The 22,568-nt window shown below is 40.9% G+C and overlaps 1 protein-coding gene across 1 annotated transcript in view; it reads left to right on the forward strand.

The window, feature by feature from the left end:
- Positions 1-17,792, forward strand: part of OTOA (otoancorin) — a 32,268-nt gene extending 14,476 nt beyond the window's left edge. The window contains exons 18-28 of the mRNA XM_041401796.1: positions 224-359; positions 1,219-1,409; positions 2,812-2,905; positions 3,997-4,126; positions 7,481-7,668; positions 11,303-11,458; positions 12,850-12,992; positions 13,383-13,519; positions 14,461-14,558; positions 16,418-16,610; positions 17,725-17,792. Of these exons, the coding sequence (XP_041257730.1) occupies positions 224-359; positions 1,219-1,409; positions 2,812-2,905; positions 3,997-4,126; positions 7,481-7,668; positions 11,303-11,458; positions 12,850-12,992; positions 13,383-13,519; positions 14,461-14,558; positions 16,418-16,610; positions 17,725-17,792 (1,534 nt within the window). The remainder of the gene's footprint in view (positions 1-223; positions 360-1,218; positions 1,410-2,811; positions 2,906-3,996; positions 4,127-7,480; positions 7,669-11,302; positions 11,459-12,849; positions 12,993-13,382; positions 13,520-14,460; positions 14,559-16,417; positions 16,611-17,724) is intronic.
- Positions 17,793-22,568: the final 4,776 nt, after the last annotated feature.

Below are 22,568 nucleotides of genomic sequence, written 5' to 3' on the forward strand. Positions count from 1 at the left end.
TAGCCATTTTTTTGAAGTTCAGTTCATGTCCTGATGGACTGGAAGAAGACAGATATTGGACTAAGGTGAGGGTTAATTGCAAGTTTTTTGGCCTCTCTGGTTTATGATTTTTCAAGTCCAGCCTTGTCTCTAAATATTTCTGTCATCACAGATTTCATGGCTATGGTTGTGGGTGTATGAAGGTCAGGTTTGCATTCTGAGATCTTCTGAATTCTTTCTGCAGTTCTGAGTACCTGGAGTACATTACAGGCCCTTTGTGTGTCCCTTTCCTTGAACGTGTGGGGAAGACTGGAATGAACCTTCTGAACCCAAGCCTTCACAAAAGGGATGCTGTCCTGCAAAAAGTACTGGAGTGCTTGGTGGGTATGGCTGAGAGGGGTCAGCAGAGGAGGAGACACCGTGGAGGAGGAGAGGGTCACCACCTACATGAGTTCTTCATCCATCCATCTGCATTCCTTTGGGGGCTTTTTTACTGTTTCAATTTTATTATTTGCTCCTTAAGCAAACCTTTTAATAGCTTGCTTAACAATTTTCCTTGACTCCACGCACGCTACAAAGTGTTCTCATGAAATGTCCTTGCTGGCCAGGACAGCCTGGAGCTGATCAGTTTGCACCTGGAGCTGTTCCCCTGGCTCCAAGCAGTGCCAGTCTAAGCAGAGCTGTTGTGGCACAGGGAGCTCCATGGGAGAGGTGGTGGTACCAGGAGGATTTTGTGACTTCTGCTGTCTGGGAGCTGCAGCACTCACCAATTTTTAGGGGAAACTAGTTCTTGGATGTAGCTGTGGCTGTTCCTGTCCTTACACTCAGTACCAGCTGTATAATCCCCAGGGTTTTGGCAGCTGCTTGAGAAACCCTTTAGAGCTCAGCCTTCTAACAGCAAGAGCTTGGGGCCCCTCTGCTGCAAGGGGCCACGTGAGGGCTGTGCTGCCAGACAGAACTGCACCAGCTCTGCAGGTGCTGGGTGGTCACATTCTTTATGTGTGATTCAGTATGGAGTAAAGAATACTGAAATCTCTGAGAAGTGCTTATGAAATATCACCAGTTGGATTGGTAAAACAAAAAATGTAAGGCAGTCTCAGCAGAAAATGTAGATTAAGTTGCTGGTGCAAACTGTTGTGTCTTTGTTCCTTAACGCTTAAATGAGTTGTGATGCAGCTAAGTGGTACAGGGCAAGAGCCCAGTTAGGTCTGCCAACAGGGCAAATGCTTCTTGTTTCAGAACAGCTCCATTGCTGATGAATATGATGTTGACCTCCTTGGAAATCTAATCTGCCACTTACCTCCAGCCTTTCTACATGGCAGAATGTCCCTGAAGGCAATGGCAGCAGCCCTACATCAATTCAAACTTTGCCAACAGCTCAGCCATGAGCAGAAGATTGAAATTAAATACAAACTCTTCGAATTATATGGGTAAGGTATTGGATACACCACCGTGGTCATGCTGGTGGTTAGACCATGCAAACACCAAGCATTTGCTTTGCCCAGATGAACTGCAGTGAAACCAGCACAAAGCAGCTTCTGTCACTGCCCAAGTTCTTGTCCACTAGAATGACATTTCTGTTCTTGTGTGTAATGTGATAACTGTGGAACAAAATACAACCCCAGGGACACCCTGCATGGCTTAAGTCCCAGAGGAAAAGGAGAGAATGAGGGGGGGCAGGCAAAGAGACTCACAGGCCTGGCAAGAGAAAGGGGTTACAAGCAGAGAATGGTGCAGGAACGCAAAGAATGGGAAAATGGAAGTGGGATACTTGCTGTGCTGGTGTGAGAAGACAAGGAAAGAAGACTGCAAGCACCTGTGGCAATAGGAGACAGCAGAGAAGAAGCAGAGGGATACAAAGTTCAAGAATCTGCAGCAGCAGAGTGGGCAGTGTGTTGGGTGTCACGAAGGACTCAGATTAGGAGGGCAGATGGAACCTCAGTGGTATCAGTCATGCAAAGAACAAAGCCATCCTCTATGTAGCAATAGTATTCTGTTCTGTCTTGCATTGTCCCTTGGAAGTATCTTGCATTTGAAAAGGGAGATTGTTTGCAGTTTCTAACCACCCCTTCACCCCAAAGTCAGTCACTTGACCCACCTGATCATGTTAGATGCTGTTCAGCTTCCTGCTAGTCAGCATTTTTCTGTGGTAGGATAGCTGTATTTTCCAGCAGATCCCATCCCTGCATTGATCTTGATACAAATCAGTTTTATTGAATTGTGGCACAATGTGCTAAATAAGATTTTATGTTATTTTATATTTAATTTTGAAGATACTTAAACATTCTCATAGTGGAGCAACAAAGCAATTAAAATTGTTTGTGGGAACATGAGTTAGTAACATATTTGTTACTACACTCTTCTATAGGCTCTGTCAGGCTGAAAATAACTTATCTATGAGCTTTATTAAGTCACCTACCAAATGGGTTGACTGACACTTGTCAGATGTGGATGATGTTTCTACTTCTCTTTTGATAACCATTTTGCAGACTACTATTGCAATATGAACTGATGGAAAATGGTAAATTTTCTTTCAAAGACAGAATTATTTCTCCTTGTTCGAACACTGTAATGCTAAGAACATTTGACTATTGAGGGAGAGCTCCATCACCACCACATTGGAAGGGTTTTTCTGATTATATTGTGAGTTCCACTAATGCCCTATGCCCAGAAAGGTGAGAAAATGCAATCTAGTGCTTGTAACAGTGAATCATCACATTGGCGTAGAATTGTGTTTCCAGTATGGTAAAGTATCATAAACCCACTGAAGTTTTAGTATTATTTTTATTGTAATGTTCTTTATTAATACAATTTTTCAAAATATTTTTTCAGCTCCTCAAACAACTGGACAGCAGAAACAACATTAGATGTTGGACCATTCATAGTTCTGTTGTCAAAAGAGGAATTAAACATCCTTGCTGAAAAGGTATGCTTTTATTAAAAAATTTTAATTTACAACATATATTTTAGAACTTGGAATTGTGAATGTCATAATGAAGTCTAAATTATGTAACCTGAATGCTGAACTAGGTAAATAATTCTTTTGTCAGGGAATCCTGTGTTAATGTTTCACATATTCTTGATTCCATCAAAGAGATTTCTTCTTGAGAGTAATGTTATTATAAAGAATTACTTTCATTGTCACATAGGGAAAAAAAGGGGACATTTATAGTGATGCAGACTCATTTTTAGTACTTTATACTTTGTAGTGCTCTTTACTCCATCCTTCTGCCTTCCAGCCATAAAAGTTGTGTTTCTTATCCTGTTATTAATGGGATCATACTGATCAAATGAGCATTTACTCATGTGGCCCTTTGCCCTGGGGCCAGCATAGCACAAGTAACAATATCTGATGGCCTCAGCATTGCACTTTGTAATTTCCTTGCCCTTTTTAGTTAATATAATCTTAATTTTTTTTATGCATAGGAGTAAACTATACTGGAATGAGGGATTCATTCTTCAGCAGAAATATGTGAACACAGTGAGCAGATTTCCCACTGGAGATAATGCTTATAATTGACCAGATAGAATAGGACTCTTCAAAGGAAAAGGTGTCTGGCAGGGTGGAGGAGAGAGGTCAGAAAAGCCTAAAGAAGGCAAACAGGTCAAAGTTATTTCTCATAATTTAATTGGGTCCCTATCCCAATTCATACACTTACCTGGCAAATTTAAGACAAGCGAAATGAAGCCCGAATTAAAATGGTAGCACTCATTTCTCCAGGAGGAGCTGGACACAGACACCAATCAGCCAGTGCTCAGGTGTTGCCAGAAGCTGGGAGGGCACACAGGATGGAGAATCACTCAGAATTTGCTTTGTTTCTAATTTTTTCCCCCTCAAATGTGTGCCGGTGACCTTTCAGTAGCAGCCAATTACTTTTTTCTGAAACATCTGCACAATGGGACGAGACTGAACTGTTACTAACCCTGCTTTGCTAACGTCTGCACAAGTCTTTCTCCACAAATTGATTTGTTTTAAAAGGGAGAGAAGCCTTATTTATTCTTTCTTTCCTTTTGAAGTTCCCAGGTATCATTTTACAAATAGCAAGGACAATTGGACCAGTTTCTTCAGCTGAAGAGCTTCTGTCAGCTGTGTTCGAGTCACTCTCCAACAGCACTGGCAGCGTCAGCCCATCTCTCAGCACAGCTGGTCAGTATTGCACTGGTGCCTCTGCAGAGTGCTGCCATTGGGGCTGAGATGGTGCAATTCAAACAGACTTTGTCTCACTTTGTCATCAAATGCCTTCTGACAAGCCAAACGATAAAAGTGAAGTATTCAGTAACTTATAGACTTCCAGCAAAAACCAGTGAGAGTCTTCATTCTGCTGCTCATCAGAGTTGTATAATGCACTAATTGCTGAAACTTTCATTACAGTATTGCATAATTAAGCATTTCCTGGAATCCTTCTGAGTGCACAAAGGAAAAAGATGAATGATTTGAATTAGAGGGGTGTTTGTTTATTTTTAATTTTTTTTATTTTTACTTTGTAATCTAATTGAAACCCCTTGAATTAAAAACCTGTGAAGCTGACAAGTTACCATTGTGCCAAAAGATTGCACATAGTTAATCCTCTGCCAGACATGAGCATATGGTGACTGATCTGTTCTTAAATCTGATAGTGGTGGCACTGTGTTTTTTCTGTCCAAATGGACAAGTTTGTAATCATCTAAAAGGTATTTTAATTAGCAACCAAACGAATCTATTAGAATCTCTGGTGACAAGTGGATCATTGTCTTTATATAAGATAGATATAAGATAGATACTTCTTTATATAAGATATATATTAGATAGATACTCTGACTATATTCTATTATTATAATAACAACTATTCTTTCTCTTATCTGAAATTCACCCAAGCAGAATTTGTAAGCTGTGCCATCCTGTGCCATGGAAAACAATCCTGCTGTGGGGGAAGCTTTTGAAAAGCACCAGTGGGAATTTAGATCCAAACATATTCAAGGAGTTTGATCTTGTCTGCCTTTGTCTTTGAAATCTCCCCCTTAGTTCTCTGCCTAGCAGAGTAGAGGTTCAAGCTCTCAGCAAGCCCTGAGCCACCATGGAAATCCATCTGCTTGTATGGCAGGAACTCTGAATGATGACTGTGTGTCTCTGGAAATGAATTTGCCTCTTAGCGTGCTGTATTCATAGGCAGAGAGAGGTGGAGGGAGTTCTGAGAGTTGTGGGTTTTTAATAGCCTGAAACAAAGCATGACCTCAGTTGATCAGAGGAGTCATGACACTATCATCAGGCTCTAAAAAAAGCAGGACTCAGCTGGTGAAATAGCAGGGGGTTAGTTCACCTGTGTGCATGAAATTCACTCTTCCCTCAACAAGTAAATCAGCAGATCACAAGTCACAAGCCATATTTCTTCTGTCATGGGCCACAGGACTGCAGGTTCAGCAGCAGGTATTTCAGTATGCCTGTGTCCTTAAGTGTTCTTTTCTTAAGCCTCTGGATCTACATGAATCCCAGAGACTTCTCTAATCAGCCCAGCTCATGTCCAGTGCAGTTGCAGAGCTCTCTCGTCTGCATTGCAAGAGCAATGCCAGCAAAGCTGAGGGTCTTTGTCCGAGGATAACTTGGTTCCAAGACTGTGGAGGCTCCTGAGTCTTCACTTGGGGTGCATGAGCTCAGCTGGGGAGAATCTGGGAGATGAGAACTTGAAGGATTGTTTGTGCTACTCCAGGAAATGCTTCTGCAGCCCAAACATTGTATTGAGCTTCTGTTACCAAACATAATCTCATCAGCTCCATACAACTCACACAGTGGTTTCAGTAAGGAATGAAGTTTAATTACTGATTTGTAATTGGATATTATGAAAATTACTCCAGAATAACATTACAGCTTTTCATGTCACCAGTGCTATTTTGCATTTGTCACAGACCAGTTGTGAGCTAGTGTTAATAGCAGCAGCACTTACCAGTTACAGAGTTCTTGCATCTATGTCTATATCAAGATTAAAAGCAAAGGCTTTAAGGTGCTTAAGGCAAGATGGTGCATGAAAAGCAAAACTAGGGAGCTGTGTGTCTGAGATGCTACCAGAGGGCAGTAGCAGTGCTGGAGAAAGAATTCAAGTTTCTCGCCACAAGCACTGAGATGTTATAATGTATATATATATATATATATATATATATATATATGTTTTTCATCAAACGAAATCTATAGCAAAAGAAACAGCAAAGTGACATCAGGTCAAAATCTAATTATTATTTCCCTCTTTAATTGCATCAGTGTATCTGGTGTGTTAAAAATTATAAAATCAATGGATTTTTTTCAAGGACACCTAGTCTTAGGCTTTCATGCCTTGGGGAAGGGAGCTGCACTGTGTCTGGATGGGCAGTATTTACATGAGAAAAGCTGACCTCCTGCAGCAGGGGAAAGGGAAACAATGCAGCTTCACAAGAGGGAGGTAAAGGGAGAGCTGAAGATCAGCTGGTACAGTGGAAGCTGAGCAGCATTTTCATTTGCTCAACAGATTCAATCTTCAGTGTTCTACCCACTACTGCAGCGTCCTTTGATGCAAATAAATCCCTCCTCTGCCTCCTTTCAAAGTACAAATCTACTTTGTACATCCTCGCTTTAATTTATTTATCTGGGGAAGCTTAGCTGAGGCACAGCATCTGTGAAATTCATGCTTTTTACTAGTAATGACCGTATCCAAAGACATGTAGGGATTATTTGGTTTAGATAATTATTTAATAAGGTTTTCCTAAATTAGTGATAGGAGAGGGAGCAGTAAACAACCGCATTAGGATTCTTATTTCTGCTTTCCATCAACATTAGAGGTAGATTATGTCAGCAAAGACTAGGATTTGTTAAAACACACAATGGAAACTGTCTCGTTTGATAATGCATAGGCCTGGAACCTGGCTGTAAATAAGATTTTTAAAGGCAGTTTGTCTGTCCAAACAGTGCTGTGGTAAGTGTACAGCCCTCTCTAGATCCTGACATTTTAACAACAGGCTTGACATAACCAACAAGCACTGTGCTGCTCTGACACATCCAGCTTCTGTCTTCACCTTGTTTAAATGTCAGGCAAGTCTTACAAGACATATATCTCTATCAGACATTTCAGAGTGCAAGGACCTCTCATGTCTGTTACATTCTTGTTGAGCTGGATCCACTGTTTGAATGTGATGTTTATTCAGCTGAAGCTCTTTTTGGTGAATTTCCACCAGGGTCACCCCAAACATTTGCATTTCACTCCTATTGAATCAAGGCTCCCAGAAAATGGTGGCTTAAATTTAGAACGAGCCCTTGCCTAGGTTTTGATGCCTTTAGAGAATTAGACTTGAAAGAAGTTTGCAAGATACTGATAGTTTTCTATCCAGAACATTAATAATATGATTTTTTTTAATTCTTCAATTACAAATTAATTAATTTAACAATATCACATCAGCAGCACTATATTTTCATAGTCTGTTGCTCTCTTAAATATCAATATTGTTTTGATTTATTTTGTTGTCTCTTTGATGAAAACTCTTGCTATTTGACCTTTTTCAGATTGCCTGAGAACCAGAGCTCCTTCTTCGAATGAAATCATTAAATTAGGAGAAGCAAATGTCTTTTGGTCAGTTCAGGAACTGAAATGCATGGATCCCGGGACTTTTGACAAAAATGTGGAACTTCTTGGGGGTGTCTCAGGTTTTAACAGCTCCCAGCTGACTGCCTTGAAGGAAAAAGCCAAGCAGGTAACTATCCTGTCTGTGAAGGAAAATTAATTCTGTAATTTGATTTGGTGTTATTGAACTATGCAGTTCTAAAATAACTGTGCTATGTCAATGTCACTACTGCCACAAGAATATCTATGGTTTATTGGAAAAATAATGTGAGGTGGTGATAGAAGACTATTGCCCTTGCTTTGGAGTCAGCAGGCAAGTAGTTCTGAGCTATTGGCAGCTGGAAAAGTGAAGTGGTTTTACTTTTGAATTACCTTTCTGCTTGCTTCTCACTTTCCTTTCATAAATGAAAAATCAGCAAGCAGTACTAGGGTCTGTTGATTGCCCTGCTGAGAATTAAGCTTGGCATGCTAAACTGTCTACATGAATGCTAAATATAGCTTCCAATGGGGTAAACCCAAACTGACTGAAAGGCTCCTTTTCCCACCTCCTCACAGGCAGGGACAGACCCATCAGTGGGAAATCTTAGGGAAGAAAAATCCCACCTACATTTTGTCCTTACCAGGAGCACAGTTGGACAGAGGACTGTGCTGGGGTAGGTCAGCACGCTGGGTCTGGGGCACCAACAGAGCTCTGAGCAGCCCTGCCTGAGACAGAGTGGGCTGCCAGAGAAGTCAGACTTTGCTCCATGTCTGTTGTTGCCATTGCACTTCTCCCTGGGGTGACCTCCTCTTGCTGCTTTGTGGTGGCCTGCACTGGCAGGGAATGGGCAAATTCCCAAACATACTTTGAGTGCAGCAAGAAAAAGCTTTAGGGTGCAGTTAGACAAATTGTTCTGGTTGCAGAAAATTCAGAGGTGAAGAGGGTACTGCCCCAGCCTGGCTTCAGCTTCCTGTCAGCAGCATCTGCTGGAGGTTATCTGTTCTCTGCTTCCATCTCTGCATGGCTACTCTATAATCCCCTTCTGTCAAAATGATCCAACATGTAAAAGTCCTTTTTAGGTTCCATCAGATCGTTCTGACAGAATGAGGTTGGGAAGCATCTACAAGTTGCAGTTGGCAGCAAGCAGTACAGAGTGCAAGAGGCTTGGAGACCTGAGGGCTGTGACCTGTGGAGGAAAGCAGGAGCAGGGGGCCACATGGGCCTGGGCAGCATCTCCTTAGCCAGCAGCTGCAGCCAGTAGTGGAGCTGACCAGGGATTTGGGGTAAATAAGGCCAACTGTGCAATTTTTAGCAGTGAAGCTCAGCTTTTAGAGCAGTGGGACTGCAGGTGCTTGAAGAGAAGTGGCACTGCACAGATTTCTGAAAGAAGATGGTGGCTCTGCAGTTGTGTCTCTGCTGCCTTGTTGCAGGAGAACAACTGTAGAAGATGTATTCTTCCCAAGGCAGCTTCCCTCTGTCAGCATGGACACGGGAAAAGGGGGAAAAATGTAATCTTAGAAGAAAATAAAACCAGTGCTCTCCTGACATAGTGAAAATTACTATTCTTTACAGTAGTGCAATATATTGGGGTACATACAGAGTGGTATCAGTTGTAGGGAAATTGCTAACAAGATTGATACACTCACATTTCTGGCTATATTCAAAGACTCACAGATCTGTAGTGCACTGAATGGCAGTATATTCTGTCTGTGAGTGTTTGTACAGATTTCTGCTAGACAAAGACAGACTTCCTATATATTAATTTCAAAATGCTGTGTGGTGTTACACTGAGCATGAAGCATGAGAAATGAGACAGGACAGGCAAAGCTCTTTGAAATTATATGCATAGATGCTGTTATGTTATTAACATCTTTGATTAACAGTTTCATTAAGCCTGAGCTAGTCATTGTTCCAAACTAATTCAAAAAGTCTAGTTATCAGATTGTATCTTAATGAAAGTAAGAAGCTTAGCTCACTTGTAAGTGGAAGGTCTCCCAGCTCTGCAGCAGTGACAGCTGTATGGATCTGTAGTTCTAGGTGAATGAGGACAAAGGAGTGTTTTAGTTTCATGTGTTGTGTTATTTATATCATTCTGCCTGAGATTTCACCCAGCCCTGTCAGATAATACTATTTATGAAGTACTTCAAATTCTGTACTTTATGGCCTAGATCAGGAAACAGACACTTGGCATTTTTGCCTGCATGTGTTTTATGTATCTCTTAAGCTAGAGAATTAAAAGCTTTAAAATTGGGCTAATACTTTTTACTATCTATTTGCTTTGGAAAAGATTGAAGTTTCCCAGACTTAGACCCTTTATGACATTGTAAAACCGACATAAAAGATCTGGTGGAAGCTCAGTTGGGAGGTACAAGTCCAGCAATGCATCTCTTAAACAAATCCTTAACCTGAGGGTCATAGCTGGGAAAAGCACCCTGGCAGCTGAGGCTGCTCTGTGCTGGATGTGCACAGCAGAGAGCCTGCAGCTCTGTGTAAGGAGTGCTTCATTTCAGAGATCCGGATTCCTGAGCTCTACTTTTATATTTTCTGGAGATTGTACAGCTCCATGTCTATCTGATAGTACAAACACTATTTAGTAGGCAACTGCAGAGATGCTCTTCAGCAAGTCCCCACTAGCTTTGTCCTTTCTAACTTTTTGAACAAAACTTAAATTGTAGCTATCTCAGAAATGGAGGAAATATTTTTCTGACTCAGACAGGAGCCCAGCCCTGGGCTATTAGTTTTAATTTTCTAGGTGGAGTTAGCAGCATGAAGTTATACTAGAAACCTGTCATGTATTTGCTGACATGAAGCAGAGTTGCTGAAGTACATGAGAGCTTAAAAGTGAGTATTTTTTTTTTTAATGTGTTCCTGGCTTGTTCAAGTCACTTCCTCCAACCAAAACCCAGTGTCTTTTTCTGTAAAGGCAATTGGCCACATCCGGGGAGATACTGACCACTGTCTACAGTCTTCTACTGTTGTCAAGAAAATGTAGTTGACAGTTCTGGCCTCTGAAAATTCAGCTCTTGATGGACTTTTATTATTCTTTACTCTGGCAGAACTTTGCCTTATACCAAAATTTCCTTCGGGCTGCTCAGTGACAGCTTTTCAATCGCTGTAACTTTATCACAAATAAAGTTAAAAGCAGGGGAAGTTGTCAGTTTAAATACATTGGTACTGGTTTAGAAGAGCCCCTGCTTATTTCTTTGGGTTTTTTACAAAGCTTTACAAATTTAACTGTATCTGTACAAACACTTTTGAATTATTTTTTTATTTTAACATTGTATGAAGACAATCTAGAAATCAGAACTTTAGGAGCTGGTTCTTTGTCTATATTACTTGATTCTCTACTTTGTCTTTCCTTGTCAGTGGCTGAGCCAGGGTGACTAGTCACAAAAGGAACTTAAAGTCAGTCCCCTGGAGTGATTGCAGCTGGGAAGAAGCCTGGGTAGTGCAGGTGCTGCTTTCTTGACAGTATAACAGTGTGGATCTAGGCACAGATCCCCATTTTTATTGTTCTTAGTGGTTTTGCTCCTACAGCCACACTTCCAGCAGTTCATATTCTGACTCATCAAGAAGTCCAAGCTGTAAAAATTGCAGCATTTTTAGATGAACTAATAATTATTGGTGTAGAACTTCAAAAACCTTCACGATACCTAAGCTCTGGTTTTTGTGTGCAAAGAGAAATATTCAGATTTTAGGACTTTAGAACCAAGGGATTTGAGAATGGTGTGTATAGAGGAAGAGTCATAATGGTCTAACAGATATTAATGACTCTCATCTAAAGGTTTGGGGGTTGCTGCCAGACTGGAGGAGTTACCAGATCATCTCCCTGGGCCGCATTGCTCTGGCACTCACTGCACAGGAAATCACAGAGCTGGACCTGCGCTCCATCGACACCGTTTCAGTTCTCAGTCAGCAAACAGGGTGGACTCTTACCCAGGTGAGTGAGTTACTGAAGGTACTCCTGGTGAAAGGCTCTGGATTCATGCCCTTTGGGACTCAAGTCCTAGAACTGCCTAGACAACAGATCCAGAGACCCACACTACTCCCTGCTGCTTTTCTGCAGCTGTGACCCCAGTGAAAGTGGCAGATAGGTCAGCACTGGTGTCTGCCTGGCTGGGCTTCCCTGGAGGTGGCCAAGACAGCATCAATCACTGTTAATTGGGGTGGGGATGAGTGTGTTCTTTAGCACTTGTCCACTAAGCAGCAGAAGGAGGTCAGCAGCTCCTCTCACACTGTCCCTGGAATTGACATTACTGCTAGGAGTACTAGTCCTTCCTAAGGGCAATCACAGAATAGGTAGTGTGCCCCAACCCCAGCATCCATTGCCCTAGAAGCTCTTTATTAGAGATAACACTCCTCTCATGTTCCTTTCCTTGAATAACTTCTAGTTATGTCAGTGGGACTTTCATAAAAAGAGTTAAAAACTTTTATTTATATATGCAATTGGCAGCATATTTCTGACTTTGTGGCCCATCAGGGCTCTGTGGCTGCACAGATGCTGGCATGGTGGCAGTTCTGGAAGAATGTCACAAATCTGTTTAATAGATTCATGTTGTGAAGGGCACATAAGAAGAAGCACTTGGGGGGATTTTATACAGAACCAGTTTGCTTTTGAGGTTTCCTGCTGTCAGTAAGAGTAGTTAGTTAAAAGAGATTCATCCTGCTGAACTTCAGTTATCTAAAACTTAGGCAGCTAGTTAAGCTAGTTATTTGAAGCTCAGCATTGTGGATAGATTAGGAAATCTTGGAAGATGATTGTTGCTTTCACTGGCTTTGGAGGATGCCTTGATGACATGCTTGAGATGGACTCAGTTTTTAAAGGGTTAGTTTAAAATGAGCACCACCCTAAATTGGCTTGCAAAGGCACTTTGGTACCAATATCCCATTCATATCTGAAAATTAATCCTTGACACAGGTCACCACTCATATATGGCACTTAAATAAGGCAAGTCATCCTGAGTATTAAAAATAGTAAAATTACATATTGATCCCCTTAGGTATTTTATGTTTTCCTGTAGCCATTTAACTGATTCTGTGAGGCAACCCAGCACCATTTCTTCTGGTGAAGGCTTTCCTTGTGGCCTGGCAGAAGAAGTACAGAGTGTTTTCACACCATTTGCATTTAGCAAGTGGTAGGGTAACAGTGCCCTGGTTCAGTGTCACATGTAGGTGGTGACAGTGCTCCTCCTGAAGGCCATGGCCATGCATTGGGGAGGCTCAGGATATATATTTATGCTCCATAGCTTCTGGTAAGATTTTAATCATCTGGTAACAAACCTTTCAATTATATTTGCCCTGTTCATGCATACTCTCTTATTGCTTTTGTAGGCAAGAGCTATTTTGCAAGGTTTTCTAGATGACTCTGGCCAGACCATCAGCACATTAAAAAGTTTTGATTTAGTTGGATTAGGACCTGTTCTCTGTGCTTTGAACTCCACAGAAATCACATCCATAAGGACTGCTGAATTCAGGTACTGCATTTGATAGCTAATGAAATATTTGTTAGTAACTCTATTGATAAAATTTATTGTGCCATTTTTGTTCCTTCAAGATTTTCAGAGCCTAAAGGACACCTTTTACATTTTAAGTGCTTTTACAAAAGCAGAAGGCATGCAGCAGTTGTTTAAAACGTGTTCTTTTATAGTTTTCCTCTTCCATTTATATCCCACCATTTAGGTATTGCATCAAGAAATACAGGTTTTTGCTTAAAACCTGAAATATTTGTATGCAATTTGTGCACATATATTTTAAATTGAAAATGGGTTTTGCAGTCTTCCTACAGCAGGCTTAGGTATATTCCAGGCCTGTTTAGTACTCCATGTAAATGCAGCTTGTAATGATGACCTTGTTGCTTTTTGCAGTGCTGCAATTGCACGAATTGGCCTGTTGTTTTGTAGCACCCCTGTTCTGAGGCAGTTTAAAAGGATGACAGAATCTGTGTTTGGTGCTGCTACCAGCTGGAATGGCTCTGTTTTACAGGAAATTGGTACTATAGCAGGTAACAAAGCTACAGCTGCAGATGGTAATGGTTGTGAAGCATTGCTATTAAGAGATGGGTTCACCTAGCCGGGGAATTTTCTAAACTGACAAAAGACATTTCTTCCAGAGGGGAGTCACCTACAGAGACAGGCATCCAGCAATTTCAGAAGCACTAAGGAAAAGTCGTGGTATTCTCTGTAAGGTTCTGTAGATCTGGTCAAACTGACCTTGGGAAGCACAGCCTGAAGTTACTTGGGTCCTGTAAGTTGGAAAGGGTAAATCAAGGAAGGCAAAACCAATCAGGATTCCAGACCCAGTCACTCTTTGTGAACCAGGCTGTCCTGGGAGGAGCTGTGCTCTGGCTACCCAGGTATCCTGCCTGGAAAGAGTGGGCTGCCCAGGGAAAGAGCACAAGGGCAGGACTGGCCTGGAGTGATACTTCCCCAGAGTGCTCTTGCAGCCTCAGAGACCTCCTGAGCCAGAGGTCACTCCCAGTTTTGTTCCTGGATTTGTTTCCCTGTTATCATTTAACTGCACATTGAGCTCTCATAATTTTTAGCATCCCCAATGCCTGTGGCAATGATTCCCCACCATAACCACCTAGGTGGTGAAGTCACTCTCACTGCATGATTATGCTCCCTAACCATGGATCAGAAGAGACTGTGAATGAGCATTCCCTAATAACATTGCTTATGATTTTATAGGCTTTTATAATTCTCTTTTCCAAGATAAAGTAATTCAGGTAGAGTACATTCCATGTCAATGGCTAAGGTCAGAGGATTTGTAATGCTGAAATATAATGAAAGAAACAGAACGAACCAGCATCTCTCTATATAACACCCTGGAATAAACCATTTATTATATATCTTTTATAAGTGCTTAAAGTTTATATTACCTTAAAAATAAATTTAATAAAAATAACATTAATCGAGTTTTGTTTCTATTATGTGGGTTTTTTAGGTGGTTTGAATGAGGATGAATTAAAAGCTTTTGATAAAAGCTTGATGCCATATTTCCAGCCATCAGCTGTAAGACATATACCTCCTGAAATTTTCCAAGTAAGAGCTTGATTACTGAAGAAGTTACTAAATTTCTATTGTTTTTACTCTGGTATAAATAAACTGCAGCACTGATTTATAGGTTTTGGGTTTTGGCAAAAAAAAATTCTATGGTCTGTTAAGTGAGAGACCATCAAGGATCTGGAACATTAACTTTCAGCTGTATCATCTGTATTTGTGATGCCCATGAAGTATGCTAGACAAGCTTTGTTCATCCTTCAGAATGCATGCCAAAGAAATAGCAAATATCACAAAACAGGGAATGGACACTGTATCTTCCAACATTTGATTCAAATCTGAATTTTTGTCTCTGTTTATTAACATTTGCAAGGATGCTGTAATAGCTACAGATTTCTCTGCTGACTGTGCAAGAGCTGCTTTATTAACCTAAAATCTGGCACCATTCTCCCAAGTTAGCTCTGAAAAACAGATTGTGCAGGCAGATACAGATCAGAAAGGAATTACATCTAATTACAGCAGTATTGAATGTGGACCAGAAATTAGAACAGGGATCCAGAGATCATTGCTCCTGACTTTCTTTGACTTAGTGACAAGATTAATACTCTGCCTGGGCCGGTCTCTTTCAGATGCTCAGGCAAGCAATGTACTTATGGACAGTTGAGTTAAACAGAGAGTTAACTGTGTCAGCTCCCATAAAAAAGAGAAACTCCTTGAGCACTAACTGTGCACAGTACCACTGACAGTTCAGATAAGCCTAAAATGTCATTACAGAAACTGTTTCTTTGCAAAACAGCTCTATATTGTCTTGTAGAATTTCTAACAAACAACATTTTTGTTAGTAAAAGTAGTAATGATGCTACAAAAAATGATTAATAAAAAGCAGGGTACCTCTTTGGAAGAGTTTTCTGTATTTGAAAGATACAAAGAAGACTTTGGTTTTACACAGGTTTTTTATGTGTAAAAAATAACAGCTGCTCATTTTGCAGCTGTATGAATTATTCAGATTTTGATTTATGAAAAATTACATTGTATTATGGACTTCAAGTGAGTTAAGATGTTCAATTCAACATGTCTGAACCTGTAGGCATTTCCATGAGTTTAAACCAGCACACCATTTGGTAGACAACGAAAAATGGGCAAGGGTTTGCTCCATCATCTGACCTGCTTGCAAGGGGAATTTTGTCTTTCCAAAGTAGAACCTGGATGCAGAACTGTTGCAAGAAAAAAGGCTTGTTGTGTAGGAGGGTTAAAATGCTTGTGACTGCAGAATGTTAACTAGAACTAAAGCAAACCAGCCTGCTCAATAATACAGGCTTTACAAACTGCTTAATTGCTACACGATATAAGATAATTACTGTAAGATTATGATTGCCATGTTTAATTTTTAAATTTAATATGAACAAACTGGGAAGATTTTCAATCTAAAAGAGAAAATTGAATAATAAGATTAAACATGGGGTCTTTTCATCTCATTGCTCTACTGCTAATTATAATCAAAGGTCAAATGTAAGTTCAAGTGAGGTTGCTTGGGAGCAGATATAAGAGGAAATAAATGAAAACACAAGAGGTTGCACAATACCATCAGTCTTTGAACAAATCAGAAAAGAAATGGCTGGAAAATTAAACTCCAGCAATATATTGAAGAAGTGCTGGCATAGAAAGCTTCTCAAGCTGCCAGCTTCCAGCATCAAAGAGAAAGGTGACAGCTAGATGAGTGGTCAGGGAAGTAAATGAATACAGAAGATTCTTTTAAGCTCTATTGAGCTCTTTTATAGCTACACAATGTTGAAGGCTAATGTCCCTCATTCCAAATGCAAGGCAGTGCTGACTTCTGATTCCTTACCTGCCTTCTATAATTGACAGCCTAAACCAATTTTTCTGTCTTTTGTTCCTCTCAGGCATTGTCCCCAGAGCAAATAGCAAACCTGGGCCCTGAGAACGCCGCCATGGTTACAGGATCACAGCGGGAGCATCTGGATGCAGCACAGCTCCAGAGCCTGGGGCTGGCCCTGGATGGAGCCAGGACCAGCAGCCCCGGCACACAGAGCACTGCAGGATCTGCCCAGGAGGGACAAACCCCGGCTCCCGGCGGTGAGTGGAGTCATCCCTGCTCCTGCCCGGGGGAGGGCACACACCAGCGGGGTGTGAGGTCTCGCAGCACACACCAGGGGCAGGCCTCTGTTCTGAGGGTGGGTTACAGTGGCTTTGCTAATCAGCTTCTACAGTCGTGCCTCAAATCACATGCCTGACCAAGACAAACAGCCAGGAGGATGCTGGATTTATCCACAGCAAGAGGTAATGGAGGAAGACTGTCAGATGGCATTGGCAGCTGTCTAGTAGCATTACACTGTGCTAGGCACTAGCTTGTGTAAAAGGTAGTCTGAAACAGTGAGCTTTTCCCTCTCCTTCTTTCCCATATTTTTTGCCTAAATTTAAGGCAGGGGTCTCCATCTGTGGACCTTCAGGTCAGAGCCTTTATGTGCAGCAGAATGTAGTTGGCAGAGCTGCAAGTGGGAAAGGAGGTAGTACTGGGGTGGAATAGCATCTTTATTTAGGCTGTAGGGCCATTGAATAGTTTTTCCTGCCATTCCCATCCTATTTGGAATTAAAGCCTATTAGTACCTATACTTCAGTGGTTTAATCTTTTACTTCTTCATATTTCAGTTTATAGGGGGCAATGTCAATGGATGTGTTACAGTGAGAGAGTTTGCACATAGTCAATACAATGTTGAGAACTTATCCCTATCAGACAGCAAATATTGTTGTTTCCAGTGACACCAGCAATAAGACATAAGCTGCAGGAGAGAGAGGGAAGCTGAAGTGCTGAAACAGGAGTAAGGGGAACTAAATTGCTATGATGCCCTTGCTGGAATTATAGCAGGCCTTCCCAGAAGCACCTGGAAGTGCTCTTAGCCCAGCTCCCTCTCACATATGACCTGTTCCTTCTGGAGGTCTGCCAAAGGGAGGAGTTTTCCGGGTAAAGATCACCTGAGTTGTTGAGCTTCTTGTCCATTGTTCCTGGCTCCCTATGAAATGCTTCTCTTTGGAGCTGTGTATGTTAAACTGGAAGTGACATCTCTGGAGAGCTGAATGTAACTAGGATTCAACTGTTGCAGTTTGCTGCACCTCTCTGTGGTGGTGTAAAGAAGACTTCTAGGCCTGAGCTGTAGCGTGACACTAAGAAATAAAACCTTCTGCTTTCCAGGTGCTCCTTGTTTGAGTGGCTTTGGCATCTGGCTGTGTGCTGTGTTTACACTGCACCTGCCTTTCTGAACCCTCAAGGGTTGAGCTTGAGGTAAGTTACATTTTCAATTAGAGGTGACTTTATAACAGAAGCACAGATCACCTGTAACAGGGAAGAAGGACTGTGGGATCCTCTTCCTGCTTTGAATACAAAGATAACAATTCTTGAATAATTGTTCTGTATTACAAAGGTGTCTTGTACTTTGGTACATTATTATCTCTGAATCTAATCAAGGGGAAAACACTTTATCTTATCTTTATTGTAAAGCCAAACATAACAAAGGTGTATTTAAAACTCCATGTAACACCAGTCTGTTACTGCATTGTTATTTGGAACATGTTATTGGATTTACTCTGTGTTTTGCCTGTTCCAGGCTATTTATAAGATTTTATTCCACAAACAATTCTGTTTAGTAGAGTATTGCCATTAATTTTCATGGGATTTTAACATATTGACAGGCTAATATTTAAGAGGAGCACTGGTGGGCTTGAAGTTTAGATTCCAGTTAGGCAAACTAAATGCTTAAGTATTCTACTAAGTCTTTAAGCAAGGCATGTCAAAAGGCTTAATATTTTTCTTTGCTTTGATTTTCAGTGTCCTGGAGCTTACAACAAAGATGCTAGAGATAAAAGAGTGTCAGCTCAGCTTGAACTGTAAAATCAAGAGGCTCTGAGAATTCTGAGTGCAGAGTGGTTAAATTCTTACAAGCAAGATCCTTATCTGCCATCATTATGAGAACTATCTCCTTTCCATAGCTTTACCATTAACGAGTAACAGAGTATCCCTGCAAATACTTCGAGTTTAAAAACTAGAAATGGCTTATCTGTCTCATGAGAAAATCATTGAAATATAGGATTGTGTGTTAGCTAGGAACTTGAATTATAGGGAGGAGAGGTAGCAGGGGACTGTTATTTGGAGGCTGATGTCTGATACCCAGTGCTTTTTACATGGGCTAATTTGGTCACACTCTTGTGTCCTTTTGTTGGGTTTTCTTTTACTTCAAGTGTACGTTCCCTGGAGAGGGGCTATCCTTCTGTGTGGTGTAGTAGAAACTACACTAAAAGTTACTGCTGTTGCAATAAAATAGCTTCATCTTGGAGCTGCTGGTTTAATCCTCTCAGACAAGAAGTGGTAACAGGCTCTTAGAATTTAAGCACCTCTACAAAATGTTGTTTCCCCATGGCTGTTTGTATTCAATACAGAACTGTTGACACTGGGGGCATTGGCAATACTGTGAGTATTTAATGTGACAAAATACACCATGGAAACCTGCTTATGTTCATCAAGAGACAGTCCTTTCAGTCCAGGTGGGGTTGAAGTGTGCACCTGGGAATACTAAGGGGAAACTGTTCAGTGGGCCTATGCACTACTAGGACTGTCAATCCAGTATTTTCCACAAGACCTAGAATAAGGCATTTCTCATAAACCATAAATATTTTCCTGTGTTTTATCAGCATATGATTTAAGTGTCTAATATGAGCTTCTCATGCCTCAATATTTCTCAATAATTAGCTTCTCAGTATTTTTAACAATGGGAGGAAAAAGGTATATTAAAAATCCTCTTCATGTGAACGTATATTTTGATGTTGTTCAACATGATTTTAGATCATTCTTCATGTGAACGTATATTTTGATGTTGTTCAATATGATTTTAGATCATGGACACATGGCACAGTTTTCCATTTTGCCATTGCAAAAGTCTTATTTTTTCTAGACCGAAAAAGGCAATGCATGGACTGAAAAGTTTACCTTTTTTGTTCAGGGCTGTACTGTAGCAAATGCCCTTCAAACTGTAATTTGTATTTCTTTATGGCAAACATTACATCTGGCTTCTCAGTCCTGAAAGTAGAATTTAAATTTTTCTCAGGTGGGGAAGCAATAGGAGTGGGAGGGAGGGAGAGCTGGAGGGAAGAGCCCAGCTGCTGCTGGGACAAGCTGAAAGTGAGCTCGTGCTGTAGTTGGGAGTAACAGTTCCACCACAGTCCCATATATTCTGTAATTCCTGCAGCAGCCGGGGCTAACTTGATTCTCAGGGCTTTGTTATTGGCAAAGTAGGCAGTGAGAGCCATTTCTTGCCCCCTCCTTTCCCTCTTCCCCCTTCAGCAATCTGCTGCTTTGGGAACTGCCTTTGCCTATAACTAACCCTGGCAAGTGTGACATGATGTTATAGATAATACTACATGCTTTAGTTCTGCATTTTATAAGCAAAGAATTACCATTGCTTCAAACTGGCTGGCACTTTTTTCTCTAATCTTCATGGTAAGATTCTAGCTTCTCCAGCTGTGTTTCCTTTTCTGCATGGGTACAAGAGATTGAGATGTATATTTAAATAGAAAGAAGTTTGTTTTGTTAATCCCAGCAAATACACGCAAATGTCCACTAAAACCAAGTGGATCAAATGCATTATAAAGATTTATCTGTGTTTTCACATTAGAAAGTTCTGCCTCACTCAGATGTGAAAGTACTAAAAGGTTTTTTGATTTCTAGAAATTGCCTGACTTGAATTCTGTGTGCATTTCTGAAGATGCAGGAGAGTGTTTTCATGTCAAGAAGACAGTCAGCATTTCCTGTTCAGCTGCTTAGGTCAGATACGTGACTTAGCTCTACCAAGCCCTTCAAAAATCTATATGAGTTGAAAGTGATCTTCTTCTGTCAATATACCTGGGAGTGATTCTGTTTGCAATTATGTGAGTCAGAGTTTAGCTTTTAATTGGAGCAGGAGTGAGTTCTTTGTTTTGTGCCATCTGTGCTGTAATTTCTTTCAAGCACAAGTGCTTTTAAATAGATGAACAGCTTGATTATTTATATATTTTATTAAATTAATAATTACATTAAGAACTTTGGCATTGCATTTACGTTTGGTCAAGGGCTTACCTATTTCTTACAAGAGTAGTGTAGGAGGGGTAAATGTGGCTGACTTAATGTTGTACTGATTTCACTATGAGATTGTGAATGCTGTTTGGTTCATGAGATGGTGTGAGTATTTTGGATGGCAAGTATTGTAGAAAAGCAATTTTACTCCTGACAATGTCCCTCTTGTAAAGGTCACTGATGGAAAAGCCCATTCTACAAAATCTGGGATTCATTAGACACTTCCATCAAAACTGTTGAAACTGAATTTCTGTGGAAAGAATAGATGGAAAGGGGAGAAAGGCATAGAGAGCACAAGTATGCATGGTATGTAATCTGTGTGTGTGACCTGCCATCCATTCACAATCCTGCACGCTGCCAGAGGAAACTGAAACTTGTACACTTTACTTCCATGAACCAAACCACAGAACCCCTCAGTGCAGGCATCTGTCCCCTCTGCAGATGTGTATTGCATACAACATGCACGTGATCGCTTTGACTGGAATGCATTCATGGGAAAAATGTCTCACACTCCCTCTCTTTTTGCATGATCAGGATTTTGGGGAAGAATATACTACAGAGAAATGTGGTATAAAGATTTGATTCTTAGAGAAATGTTGCTCTTTTCAGATGTGGGTAACATTTATTTAAACCAAGCCTAATTTTTCCTACATTCTTTGTAGTTCTTTGAGATCTTTGAGAAAGAAAAAAAAAAATTGAATTTGTGCATAAATCTGCTGTTGAATATAGACCATGATAATAATTGTATCTGCTTATTGTGAGAACTGCAGTTCTCCTCTCCACTTGTGACAGAGCTCTGGTGTAGGCCTGGCTCCTCTGGGTGCTTTGAGCCCTGTGACAGATGACCCTGTCCAGCAGAATGTGAGAGGAGGCATTTCATTCCTGTGATTGAATGTAGGATCCTTCAGAAGTTAACAAATGGGAAGAAATACTTTTGTTGGTTTATTGTTTCAGTTGAACATACCTTGATGTTCAGAATTGTATTTAGAAAAAAGAGCTACTGGTTCTGGATCAGCAGGAGAGAAAATATCCCTATGACCTGGTACTGAGGTAAATGGCACATCTGTGGTATCTCTAAATCCCCAAAAGGAAGAAAACAACTACCCATCCACAGGGTCTGAGAAGTGTCCCTGTTAAAGCTGGCATTATGCCTGTTGTCAGGTTTTGTACAGTGCATGGAATGTTTGACTCCCAGTGATCTCAATCTGTCACATCAGAGCTAACCAGCTCCTCAGTGTGAGGCTCTAAAGATAGTTAAAAAAAAAAAAGGCATCCTTCCTTAATTTTAAGAAGTCCTTTATGCCTCTGTATAATCTGCTCAGATATTCCAGAGGCAATTACATACTGCATTATGGCAGATTTAACTTCTCACTTCACTGCTGTGCCTAGGGCTCATCACCCCCTCATTTACTTTCCAGTAACACAAATTGCAACCCCATCATATTAGGCTGGGACCTTGTCAGAGTCCCACTGGCTGCCTCCTTGGAGCAGATGTGAGACATTGCTCAAGGTGTGCCAGCCTAACACACCTGGGGCCAAGGGAGAGGCCTGACTCACTCCAGTGACACTCAGAAAGAAGCAAGGAATCAGCAGTCACCTGGAATGTGTCACTTGAGCAGGTAACTGGCCATAGTGCACCGCTGGTATTTTGGCTCATGCTGTGTTGTGGTTATAGATCCCACACACTGCTTCCCAGTGGGACACTGCTAATTTCCCCATGGCAGTCGAGGAACAGCCAGCAAATTGCAGTACCTCATTCCTCTGTCATACTCTGTTCTCCTCAGAATTAAAAGTCAAATTTCAAATAATCTCTTCCTCTTTTTTTTTTTTTTTTCTTTTCTTTTCTCTAAAGAGGTTGATATTCCAGGCTGGTACCCAACTTTAAGCAATGGTGTCTCTTTATTTCAGTGAAAATGTTTTCATGTTTTTGATAA

The sequence above is a fragment of the Onychostruthus taczanowskii genome, unplaced genomic scaffold (genome assembly GCF_017590055.1).
Source record: "Onychostruthus taczanowskii isolate IOZ18803 unplaced genomic scaffold, ASM1759005v1 scaffold19, whole genome shotgun sequence".
Taxonomy (NCBI): domain Eukaryota; kingdom Metazoa; phylum Chordata; class Aves; order Passeriformes; family Passeridae; genus Onychostruthus; species Onychostruthus taczanowskii.